At 44.6% G+C, this 13,489-nt stretch overlaps 1 protein-coding gene across 1 annotated transcript in view; it reads right to left on the bottom strand.

Annotated features, from left to right (window-relative positions):
• The window catches only part of ERICH6B (glutamate-rich 6B), a 64,942-nt gene that overhangs the window by 28,383 nt on the left and 23,070 nt on the right, over positions 1–13,489 (bottom strand). Inside the window, exons 4-7 of the mRNA XM_014537234.1 lie at positions 7,764–7,882; positions 5,695–5,831; positions 3,462–3,523; positions 986–1,140 (exon numbers count right to left, since the gene is read on the bottom strand). Coding sequence (XP_014392720.1) covers positions 986–1,140; positions 3,462–3,523; positions 5,695–5,831; positions 7,764–7,882 — 473 coding nt within the window. The remainder of the gene's footprint in view (positions 1–985; positions 1,141–3,461; positions 3,524–5,694; positions 5,832–7,763; positions 7,883–13,489) is intronic.

Below are 13,489 nucleotides of genomic sequence, written 5' to 3'. Positions count from 1 at the left end.
TGTTACCATCCTGCACCTTAGTGTATATTCATATAGTCAATGAACCTACATTGATACATCATTATCATGCAAAGTCTATAGTTTACATTGGGGTTTACTCTTGGTGTTGTACCTTCTATGGATTTAGACAAATGTCTAATGACATGCATTCACTTATAGTATCATACAGAGTATTTTCACGCCCTAAAATTCCTCTGTGCTGCACCTGTTCATTCCTGTCTCCTCCCTAGCCTCTGGCAACCACTGATCTTTTTATTGTCCCCATAGTTGTGCCTTTTCCAGATGTCATACAGTTGACCTTTGAACAACATGGCTTTGAATTGTGCAGGTCCACTTATCTATATATAAGTAGACCCGTGCAGTACAAACTCAGGTTGTTCAATGGTCAGCTGTATTTTTGATTTTCAGTTGGGAATCATGTATGCAGAGGGCTGACTTAAGTTATACTTGATTTTCAACTGCACAGCACATTGGTGCCCCTAATCCCCACCATGTTCAAAAATAAAATTATGCGGTATGTAGTTGAAATTATACAGTATGTAGTCTTTTCAGATTGGCTTCCTTAACACAGTAATATGAATTTAGGGCTCCTCCATGTCTTTCTATGGCTTGATAGTTCATTTCTTTTATCACTGAATAATATTCCATTGTTTGGATGTACCACAGTTTATTTATCCATTCACTATGTAATTACTTTTTAACATGGGTTTAAAATTTATTAGGAGAAGGACCTATATATTATAACATATATTTTCTTTACTCCTCCCCCAACCTCATCTAACTGCCAAATATAGGCCCTTTAGGGAGAATGAGTCCTAGTAAAAGTCCTAGTCAATTTGTGATAACCTCCGATGTGCCTCCATATAGTGAACACATTTTTCTTGTATTCACATTGTGTATTGGTTTTGACAGCTCCTGGATGGTGTGAGTATCCCACCTGAGCCTTAAAACCTGCACAAAATAAAAATACCACTGCCACACTTACCTTAGTGCTGCTCTTTATCCACTCTGTATCTATTTCTGTATCTAATTTCTTTTTACGACGAATACGATGAGGTTTTTTTCCTTCTGTCGTGGGCTCCTCAGTTTGGCTCAATAAATTAAATGTGTGAGTAGCCATATCTGAATCTCTGAGTATGGCTTTGGTAGAAAAGAGAAAGAAAACATAGATCTATTTCTCAAGAGAATTTGGGGGTTTGGGACATAGGCCATATTCTCCCAAGTAAAGAAAGCTGCCAGGAAAGAGCAAGAAGAGAGAGCTGGGTTGAATTTCGAACTCTTATTTATTTACTTATTCATTTAACACCTGTTTATCCAAGGCCTGCAATATGCCAGCCCAGTGCTAGATGCCAGATACCATGTGAAGACCACCCAGTCCAGACTTGGGATGTGAGGGGTGACACACTAGCCCCAAGACAATAACAAGCGTGGCCGCTAACTCAATTAATTAAAAAACAGGCTAAAGTGGGGAGTCATTACAAGAGAAAACATACCTTAAACATATTATTTGAACTTAAAACATAAATCTATATTAACACTCTACTTTAATGTAGGGCAAGGTCTTTTCTTGGTGTGTGGGTCTGATGATGGATTCTGTGATCATTTTTGCTCAAACCACACTCATAATTTATTATATCTAATTTTCAATTTCGGAAAATTCTAAATAGTCTGAGCATAGAATTATAGAGTTTCAAAAACATTTCTATATATTCTCCAATCTTTTAGATATGGTGCATATATAGTTCCAAGCACTTTTTTTTTTAAAGCTATTTTTTATTGGGTCTTCTTAAAGCATTCAAAGCACAATTTAAATTCTTAAAGCATTAGTTTTCTTAGCAACAAGCAGTTTCTTTTTATTTAAATTTTTGTCCATTTTTTTTTTCCAACTGAAAAAATGGAACTAAACTAGTAAGGACAGTTGAAGAACAATCCCTGCTCCAAGTGACTCTGGGTGGATGTCTGACAACCAGTGGGCACAACAGTGGCCAGGGCAGCGGGGAGGAGCTTCTAGCACCCTATCAGCTGGGAAGCTCTTCACTGGAAGGGGCACCTTGGTGCCCTCCACAACTAGGTTAGGAGTGGTTGGTTAAGAGAGCTTAGTTATCCCTTGTCATCAACACAGTGTTGGAGGAGGTCATTGGGAGGCTGTTACTGCTGATTGACCTGGGAGCTGGACCTGGTCACCCCCATCTCCTGTCCTTTGAATGAGATCTCTGCCCACCGTTCCCACAGCTGGAGCTGCATCTCAAGGATCCAGCGTTGAGAGAATAATGTGTTGTGAAACCACCTGGGCTGAATACGTGACTGACACAGGTAAGGCTTCTTTACACAATTCAATCTTTGGATATGGAGATCCAATTGTCTTACTACCGACTAATACAAGACTTGCATATTAAACCTGCCCTGCTTGGGGCTAACCCATTGTGTAAGTTTGGTGGGAGACAGGGCCCTTCCACTATAGAGACTGAAGGTGGCAATTCCTTCTTCTCCCTGCCCCAGATTTCCCATGCCAGGGTTCGGTAACTCCACTGAGAACATGAAACCTAGACTTAGAAGGCCCCCACTTTTCTTCTCTAGACACATTGAACATGCCAAAAGGATGAGCCTTGGATATGGCCTGAGAGCTTTTGGACATGAGTGTGGCTCATGTTCACCCAATGACTCTCTGAGCTTTACTTTCTTTATGCTACTTCACATGGTTATGAAAATTAATTTGAACAGATAACATATGTGAAAGTACCGATCCCATAGCGATTATTTTGTACGAGTTAGGTCAGGGGCTAAATTGGTATTGGAGAACGGGAGCACTTCCTCGAGGCTGTGTCCTGGCTCAGTGAGAAAAATACTACGCTTGATTTCTTATGTTTGCCATTGTTATCATTGCCATTTCTGTGTTAGTTGGATCTGGTAATTTGAAACATATTCCATATGGTGGTTTTGAGTTTCTAAATTAGGTAGCCTTGAAGCTTAAGCTCTTGGTTCAAGCTTTCCATGATTAGACTCCAAAAACTGGCAAGCTCCATGATTGGCAAATCTTAAAAGCTGGACCACAAATGCCTTCAGTATATGGTAAAAGGGCTATTTCTTTCCCAAAGTTTATGTTAATAATGACTTATTAGACCTCCCCAAATCTAGGAATTATTTCTGTGTGGTCTCATAGCATCCCCTTCCCACCATATCACTTAACCATACTATATGTGAATTTCCTGCTTGCTTGTCTATTTTCACCACCCCCACCAACCTGCACCCCACCACCAAAGCGTAATCCCATTGAGATCCCAGACTGTGTCCATCTTTCTCCATATTTTATCCCTGGCAGCTAGGACCTCAATAGACCAGTAGGTGCTCAAATGAGGGAATGAGCACTTCTGCCTCCTTTGCGGACATGGCAGAAGGTGAGAGGCAGTGAAATGCACACAGGAGAGCCAGTCACGGATGGAAAATGGTAGAGAAGTCCTTACTTCCACGTTTCTCCATAATCCAGTGAATTACTTCCTTGTACTTTTCAATGTTTGTCTTCAACCTGAAAGGAATGTGAGTTATCTTTAAAAACTGAGACTAAATTCCTGTTTATATGTCACGCTACACAGTGTAGCCAGTGCTAGAACCTTCCAAGTCCTTTTCATAGGTGGAATGTTGGGCTGACGGCTCTTTCAGACCCAGCTATTCTTACAATCAGAGCTGAGGAGTAAAGGAACAGCACATGGCATGGGGTTGGTGCTTCTTTCCTTGCCTCTAATTGGCCTTTAACCTGGGCACCTGGGCTGACCCCCAAACTTTTAAAATAAATTTAGTGAGGATCAGCTTGAAGGCAGGGACAAGGCAGAAATGCCAGACTGGCTCTATGAGTTAAGCTTGATTTTTCTATGCCTTGTGCGTATCCCAGTGAAGGTGACATTTGGAAACAGCGTGGAAAAACAGCATTGTTTGTGCCATTGGAAACCCCTTTGCATTTAGCAGGAAGATTTTCAGTAATCCCATTCAGAATGACTCACCATGAAAGCCATACCAAGGCACAGCTTTTCAAAATACTCAAGCCATCAGACCCTTTCATGTCAATACACAAAGCAAGTCATCCTGGCATGTCAATGGCTTGGGCTGTTGTCCTCCCAAATAAAGGGACCTCCAGGGGTAGCTGTGTTTCCTGGTTCTCAGATCAGAATATTTTTGAAAGGGAATGTGTCAGGAGTGAGCATCCCAGCTTAATTAGATCTGGAGGAAGGCCTTTAACATGACAGATTTTAAGTTTTCAGTTAAGATTCCTTAAAGAGTGCATGATAATTCAACCCAGGAAACAAATTGCTGGGAAGGGCTGAATGAATTCACTTGGCAGAGAGCTAAGGTTTACTACTTGTGCTTTAAAAGCAATAACGGACCTTGAGAATGAGTTCTTCATGGGCCATGTATACGGAATGTTTTCATTTTATTTGCTGGCACTTTCAATAGAATGGAAGCAGTTATCTAGCCTACTATTACCTGTGAGAGGGTGAGGACCGAGGAGTGGGTGGGGTGAGACCTATTCCACAGGCCAAGAGAGGATGCCAAATACTAGTATATGCAAGAGTTAAAACTCCAGTGAAGGGTCCAGATAGAGGCACCCAATGCCCTTCTTTGTCCACTTTTGCAAGCTAGTGGAATCTTACTAGGTAGCTCCTCAGTGGCAGCGGCTCTCGGGCACACACTACTGTAAAGATCAACACACAGATCGGCACAGAGTAGGTGCTCAGGAAATATTTGTTGAGTGCAATCAGATTAGAATGAGCACCGGTAAGCTTAAATGGGAAGGAATGGGGGTAGAATGTCATATATGAGGTAGAATAACTTTTGGGATGTTTTCTGGCATTTGTTTGTACAGTTGTATAAGGATCTGAAAGCTTGGATGTTTGCTTTCCCCTTTCCTAGAGAAACCTCAGAGGTCTCTGGCCCCAAGACACTATGAGTCCAAAGCTGAAATTGCTGGCAATCTCTCTTCCTGATTTTTGTAAAAGCTTCGACTCACGAGGGAGATTATACAGGACACCCCATCCCTCACAGCCTGTTCATTGGCGCCACTGCCAGAGAGTTTGTGATAGACTCATGGGAGGCCTAAGAACAACTTGCTCACCAAGGTGTTTGACAGCTGGATGAGTGGAAATGCAGCACCGGGTGGATGTACAAGTGGGGATCTGGAACATTTTGTGCCTGGGGTCATGCCAACTAGAAAGGCTTGGTGCCAGCCACATCTTCGTCATTCTCCACTCTGAATAGAGGGTCTGGCCATTGCTCCCAGGTCAGTGAACCTCATGGCTTTCCCTCTCCAGGAAGCAGGAAAGAGCATTGGCTTAGCCCAGGATAAGGCCAGGGAATTTCTTGGGCAGATGCCTGGGATCTCCATTCCCTGACTGTCCCCTCTCTTAAAAGGCCCAGAGTCCTGAGCCTTGCTCCCCAGACTTTTGTACAAGTTCATAGTCTCTTCAAGACTTTCTTGCCATGGATTTCCAACCTTTGTCACTGCCTATCTTTGGTCCTATCCTGTATCTCCCATGCTTGTCAATTTCCTTGCCCTTGTGCCTGTCTTGTGCCTGCTTTTTGACTCAGGGGACCTTCTGGCACTGGCCTTGCTCTTTCCTCTGGTGGCCCAATTTACATTGCCCTACTGCTACCTTTAACCTACCTAAACCCACTGACCAATACCTCATTTCTCCAGCCACTTACAGAATTCTCAGTTTCCTTCTGGTTTCACTTTCCAGTTGGCCAGTCAGGGGAATGTCAGTATCCTCTTCCAGTTCACTGTGAGCAGCCTGCTTTTTGAGCACGGTCTTAAATACTGTGTGATAGGAGCTCTTAAAAAGCTACAAAAGGATCAGAGAATAAGATATCTGGCTAGCAAGATTTGTTTTAAAGAATATTTCCATTATTATCATACCCTCTACTCACTTCCCAACTCCCTCAAGATTTTTTCTAGCAATCTTTTGAGAGAAGAAAACTATGCTCATTTAAAAAAATTATTGATTTTTAGAAAGAGAAAAGATGAGATAGGTAGGTAGGTAGGTAGGTAGGTAGGTAGAGAAACATCCGATTTGCCAAAACTGCAACTTTAGCATACTGGGTGATGCTCTAACCAACTGAGCTACCTGGCCAAGGGCAAAATTTTGCTCTTTTTCCAAATGTGGAGATGGCTATAGAAAGTAAAAATGCTTTCATGCTTTAAGAGCTTAACAGGCTTTCTGAGTTCTAGGAATGACCAACTTCCTAGTGGTTGGTTATTTATTCAATGTGAACAATGACTGTCTTCAGAAAGCAGTGTGGCACCTGGCATGTTACTACAGTGGACAATCCTGTGTTTAAAGATTCTTCCGAAGTAATGACATTGCAAGCTGCCTTTTTATTTTGTAAACGATTGTTCTATCCCAAGTCCATGCTGTTAACTAGGACTGACCCATAGGTGGGTCTTCACAAGCGTTTACTTTTTTGGGTCCCTTTTGCTAGAAGATGGAAGTTGGCTTGCAGTTGAAGAAATCCATGGATCTGTCATGTTGCCCTGCACACCTAGAAACTGAAGTTGTCATTATTGTTGTTCAACATCTGATAATGTATAGTATGCCATTAACTTATTGGTTTTTAATAATAAGCAGAAGACCAATGGACTTAGAGTTGCATGTGATCTGGGACAGATTTAAGATAAAACTGTGTTTGGCCAGTTTTTATAAGCTATGGAGAAAGCTGGGATGCCTCAGATCTAGCTTGTCTGATTCCCAGCCTTTGCCCATTGCTGGTATTAAATTAATTAAACAAGGAGGTCATTAGCCTGGGGTAGCACTAAGGCTGTGGTGTCCTACATAAACAACCAAAATCTAAGCCTGTCAATGCCCCAGGGTTACAAAATCAAAACCCAAGGACAACCAAACACAAGCAACCAGCTAGCTTTAAGCTATGGCCAATCAATAATTTCCTTGCTTGCTTCCGCTTTTCTCTCTAAAAACCTCTCCCCAGCTCCTGTCAGTGAAGCATTAGCAACCACTTCTGGTTTGATGATGACAATTCCAGTTGATGTATGCTCAAATAAACTCTTAACATGTTTAAATATACCTCAGTTTACCTTTAACACTGGAATCGGTGTTTCAGGCCAGGTTGAGGTTAAGGTCCGTGGTGTCTTGCCTCTAAATTCCTCATTATTGACAATCCCGCTCTTGGGTGGAGCAATTTCCTATTAGGCTGGTGATCTCTCAACATCTTCTTTGGATTCTATGTTTTATTCACCAGAAAATACAGTGCTCACTGTATCCACTACACAACAGACCCACTGAGTGGGCCTAGTTGAAGTTCTCATTCCACCTAGGCTGTGCCACCCCATTCGATTTAGCCAGCATGGACACCTTGTGAGGTTGGTCCCATTTTCTTCCCCAGACTAGTAGAACTATCCTCATCATCACGGTAGGTATGTTGGGCACTCCAGTGATGAGTTCTCTCATGCCCAGAGATGACTCCTGGGTGAATCTCTGGTTCTTGCAACCAAAAGAGTTTGCATAGCAGGGTTTGTGATTCATGGGCATGTCATAGAAATAAAACAAACAAAGTGAATCAAGAATAGCAAAGTAATTGAACTGTCAGAATAACCAAAATATTGATTGATAACCCCGATCCAAATGGGAGGACTTCAATTCCTTCTCCCTAGTTTGTAACCCAGTGGCTTCTGGTACCCCCTCATAGGGGCCTCAAAAGTCTTTCAGCTGTAGGTCTCCTGTGACATTCATTCCATTCTTCCTGTCCTGCTCTGGTCCCACCTGTTCGCATCTGCTGCTGACGACATGGCTTGGAGACGTACTGCTTAGCCTAGCTGTAAAGCTGCCTATCACGAGAGCGCCAGTATCTGTTGTCTCAGCATCCTCGTAAGCTTCTGATCCTTGGGGACAGAGTGGTATAGACAGCAGGGGGAATGTATCTCCCAACTCTATGCCATACTTTGTCACCAGGGCAAAGCCCCTGAGATGACGAGGCGAGGTGCTTGTGATTGGAGCTAGCCTGCACAGCTCACCTGTCACACGGAACCCTCCCAAAGTGCCATGCTCATGCAGGAGCTCGAACAGCGACAAAGGAGACTCCCCTCTGCCTGTGACCGCAGCTCTGCCCATACAGCAAATCCTCAATGGACAGGCATGCTGATGGTTTCTGAATGATTCCAGTTTCTAAATCAAACAATTTCTTTAGATTTTCACTCTTGCTGAAAAATGTTTCTAAAATGCCAGAGTTACTTTCCTGTCTTAGTAAATGCTATGCAGTGAATCTAAGCTCCTGTGCAATCTTTTTTCTCCCTTGGGTGTGGTATTTCAGTACTTGAAAAGCAATTCTTATTAATACACAGGGTGGGTTAAAAGTAGATTTACAGTTGTGAGTATGCAAAACACAGACTTTATTCCTGTATGACTATTAATTATTGTATTATTTTTCATATGAACAACTATAAACATACTTTTGCCCTACCCTGTAATATATATAGAGGCAAGTATGAAATTTAAGGCTAAATATGAATTGAGACCAGAACATTTCCCAATTAAAACAAACAACTTAGTTGTTTTTCTTTTTTTGCCTTTTCTTTTGTAAGTTTAGAAAAATACACCTGCTTAATATTGATTTCCTGATTTCCAGGGATACACGATTTCAGTATTGTGATTGTAGTTAGTACCTACAATCCTGAGAGGTTTCTTAGCCATAGCGGAGAGGATGCATCATAACGCTTCAGCCTGAGTCAACATGTGTGGTCAGTCTTGGAGGTTTGACACAGGGAATTAGAGCCACTAGGCTGTGCCAGCGGGGAAGAAATTGATGCAATAAAGACAATACCACATACTACAGAGGTAAGGCTTGCTCATACTGTCATGACGTCCATCTCATCTTGGTTACTGGGCACCCTTGGGGAAAGGACGCCTGCTGACTCTCCAGGGCTGGTTCTGTGCCCCTCCGAAGGCCGTGTTAGCAGCACTGCAGCCCCCTAGGTGGTTCACTACTGTTTGTTGTGGTGTCTGCTTGCAGAGGGGGCCGTTTAAGGTTTAGTTTGCTAGGCTGCCCCATTCCTACCCTTTGGTTAGAAACACCAGGCTTTCGTCAGGCGTTTTGCTGTCTGAGCTTGTTTGGTTGTTGGTTGCTGTCTTTGCTGGCACCCAGCCTGGGACACGTGAAGTACAAAGAAAACTCAGGAAACTCGCTGCCATGTCATTCATGAAGCCCCCAGGTCCCTAGCCAGTCGGCCTTCTCTCTGCCTTTCAGAAGTTTCTTATGCTTCTTTTATATGTAATGTCTAGGGTTTTATGCTGTACTTAGTGGGAAAAGTACATCTACGCCATCTTTCCAGAAACTAACTTCATTTTTACAAAGGGTTTCTACACAGAACGATTTGCCTTGAGATCTAGATGATTTATGTTTTGTTTGAACTTTCCTGATTTCAAAAGCAATCTTTTTTTAAATCCTCACCCAAATATATATTTTTACTGATTTCAGAGAGTGAAGAAGGGGGCGGGGGAGATAGGTAGATAGGTAGGTAGGTAGTTAGAGAGATGAGAGAGAAACATCAATCGGTTGCCTCTGTTACCCAGATATGTGCCCTGACTGGGAATGAAACCCACAACCTTTTGGTGTATGGGACGATGCTCCAATAAACTGAGCCACCTGGCCAGGACTCAAAGCAATCTTGAGGATATTTGTTTAGGTTACCAGCAGGGCTCTCTGAAACTCAGGCCCTGGAGCAACACATTAGGCTTTCTACGATCCCCTTTGGTTGAATGTGCGTCATTGACATGTAGGTCTGTTATAAGGAAAGCTCATTTGGGCTGTGCTAACAACAGAGTAAAGCGAAGAATATCAGGGCTCATGAGGCAGTGCCAGCTGACCTGGGGCTTCCTGCCCCAAATGGAAGCAAGGTGGTCTCAAGTTTTTATCCAACTTACACTGTTATCGAGGTCCATGCCATCCAGTATGTCAGGGCGCTCATTTAATATAGCCTCATAGAAGCTACTCGGAGGGACCGACTTCACGGCTTTCAATTGGAAGGCAAAGCAGAGGAAAGATATTTGGAAGAGGAACGAGAATCAAAACAAAAATAAAATAGATTTACAGCATTTACTCTTGCCTCTTTAAATAAAAATGCACACACCATCAAAAAGGCTTTATATGAATTCGTCAAATTTCCTAACATTCAACTTGAAGATATTAATACAATAGGAACAAAAGGATAAGCTTCAGTGGCTGACTTAGGAAAGTGAGTGTGTGCTCCTGGTGTCTGGTGAAGGTGTATCTGACCAAAGGTCCTGAATGAAGCAGGCAGGTAGCTGGGGAAGAGCATTTCTGCCAGGAGGCCAGCAGGTGCAAAGGCCCTGAGGTGAGAGTGAGTGGGAGCGTGGTTGGCCTATTTCACAAACCGCAAGAGGGACAGTATGCCTGGAGAGGAGTGAGCGTGAAGGAGGGTGGCTGGAGGGGAGAGAGGGGGCAGGGCCAGCTCACCCAGGATCTTGTAGGCTGAGGGAAGCACTTTAGATTTCATTCTGAGAGAGATATCTTCTGAGTGTGATTTTCTCTTGGAAATCCTGAAAAATATTCCTACCTCCTGCCAGTTTTGTCAAAAATTGCCAATTTCTGGAATTGCATATGGTTCATAATTGCAAATTAAAGCATAAGAGGTGAATCCCAAGCCAGTGAACTGTAAAAAAGGTCTATTGGAGATAACGAATGCCTTTGTTCTCAAGGTCAGCCACAGCCTGGTGACTCTCTGGCCAGGAAAGGGGCTTCAAGTTTCCAGTGTCGAAGGGGTGCAAACTGAATCAAGGAATTGATAATTACAGCTTAGGCCTTGCTTTCCTGCTCCTGGGAAAGTGTGCACCCTGAGGCAGAACTGGCAGGAAGGGCTCTCTCTGATAATTGGGCCCCCGGGGAGTTTACCGGGCCTGTAGCTGAGCTTCAGAGTGGCACCCACCCCTTCGAGCTGGGCCATCCAGAGAGGCCTGAGCACCCTCCCGGCTGGCACAGGGCTGACTCATGTTGTCTGATTTTGTGTCGCTATTGTGCCTTTGGGGATGGAGAAGGGATGTCCTTTGTGATCTCCACACGTGTTATTTTTGTACTTCTTCCCAATTTTGGTTCAGAATAAAAGCTCTGACTCTGTTGGGCTCCTGGTGGATGGAGAATTCCACCCACTTGGGACTGCCTGTACGCACACCAGGCTCAGGGCCCTTTCTGCCTACAAACCTCCTGCACCAGCTTTGGTTTTTTCCTGGCAGAAACCTGCCCATCTGCGGTGGATCCCGGGCTAGTTGCTGCCCTAGACTGAGAATAAGAGTCTGGCGCTGGCCCTGAGAGTGTAGCCAATCCCCATCGTTTGCGATTGCCCTACTTGAACAGGCTTTATGGAATAATACACAGTTAAGTTGAGGGGGAAAGGAGGTGTTAATCAGGGGAAGAAGGTGACTTGGCAGTCCTGAGTACTGAACAGCAGTATTCACAAGTGTCTGACTTGACATAATTAACCTTACTAACATCAATGGCACTGTTGACCTGTCAAGACAAGCACAGTAAATACACAATAACAGGCATATCTGGGCCTGAATGAGAAGGAAAAGCTTATTCCTCATCAACTTTCCCTTTGAGGATTTCCGTCAACCCCTGTCTTTGTTGGAGTGAGATCATTATTTTCTCCTGAAATTGCTTTATGGGAGGCTTGGTGAGGTGGGGGAGGGGAGTGTCAGCCTGTCTCACAGGACCTGGTCACTTCCACATGGCATGCAGCCCTTTCCCTCTACTCCCCTCACCTATGTGATGGGGACAAGAAGCCTCCTCTTCAGGATGGCTCAGAGGAGCAGTGCCAATGTAGGTAGGTGCCTGGCATATAGGATTCCCTAAAGTGGAGTGTGTCTTCCCCACGTCTGATTAAGAACAAATCATGGGGTAGCTGGCAGCGTGTGCCCATGCGAGGTCAATGCAGCCCACTAGCTCCCCTGACCTGTGTACCAGGCCAGCCCTGGCTGAGTCCTTTGAGGGGCCCAGGTTGGGCAGTTTGCTGGGTACCTTTGTGGCCAAAATGGACAAAACCAGACACCTGGAGAGGAGACTCCACCCACTAACGGGTCAGTAACACTCCAGACCCAACTACAGAGGCAGGAAGATGGCTGCAGTGAGGGAGAGAGCATGAGTGAATGAGGGAGCAAAAGGGGAGTGTGTGGACGTGTGGGGTGTGTGCGTGTGCACATGAGTGAGGGACAGTTAGATGCCGCAGGACTTTCAGGGGCAGGCAGACTGGGCTCGCCTGACCAGGCAGCCTCTGCTACCATTGCAAACAATCCTGGGGTGGCCGGCTCTACTGCAGAGGCCATGCCTTCTTGAAGGGGAGAGCTTCTGTGACTGAGAGAGCAGCCTCACCTCCACCCAGGATGCCCTCAGACACCACCCAGGACTCTACAGCCACCTCCGCCAGGGACCTGCTGCCTTGGCTGTAGTCCCACGGCCACTGAGACTCCAGCCACCCTGGCCACAGGCTCCTGTGAGTTCAGAAGCATGCTACCCTCTGGCTGGCCCAATGCTTTAGCCCAGGGTGCCATGACCACACAAGCAGCAACCGCTCAAGCAGCCTGCCTCTGTCTGAGGAGCAGGAGCCTCATGCAACCTGTCCCCATCTGAGGAGCAGCAGCTGCACAAGCAGCACACCTCCTCTCCCCCCAGCCAGAGGAGCCACCACTGCTGCAAGCAGCCATGCAAGCAACACCAACCAGAGGAGCTGTGGCCAACTGAGGAGCAGCCACTGCCACGGCCACCCGAGGAGCAGCCCCCGCATGACTTGACACCTAGTTCCTTTGGTGAGAGCAAAAATGGGGAGACAAAGACACCCCCAAAGGAAAGAAAAGGAGGAATTGCCAGAAAAGGAGCTAAGTGAAATGGAGGCATACAATATGTCAGAAAAAGAATTCAGAATAAGGGCCATACAGTTCATAAACCAGATGGATGAAGAAACTAACAACTTATGTAAGACTCAAGAAGAAATAAAGAGTAGTATAGCTGCAATAAAAAACACGATGGAAAGTTTCAACAGTAGACTAGGAGAAGCGGAGAACTGAATTAGCAAATTAGAAGACAGGGAAGCAAAACACATCCAAACTGAACTGCAATTGGAGAAAAATATTAAAAGACAAGAGGCGAGCCTAAGGGAGCTTTGGGACAACATGAAACAAAGCAACATACGAATAATAGGGTTACTAGAACGACAGGAAGAGGAACAAGGGTTAGAAAACTTATTTGAAGAAATAATGTCAGAAAACTTCCCTGATGTGGGGAAGAAAAAAGTCACACAAGCACAGAGAGTCCCAAACAAGATGAATCTGAGAAGACTCACACCAAGACACATTGTAATTACAATGGCAAAAGTTCAGGACAGGAGAAACCAAGATGGCGGCATAGGTAAACACCGGAGTTTGCTGCCTCACACAACCACTTCAAAAATACAACTAAAAGACGGAATGGACGTCACCCAGAA

This window comes from Myotis brandtii, unplaced genomic scaffold (assembly GCF_000412655.1).
Source record: "Myotis brandtii unplaced genomic scaffold, ASM41265v1 scaffold174, whole genome shotgun sequence".
NCBI lineage: Eukaryota > Metazoa > Chordata > Mammalia > Chiroptera > Vespertilionidae > Myotis > Myotis brandtii.
This window is presented reverse-complemented; position numbering and strand designations above follow the sequence as displayed.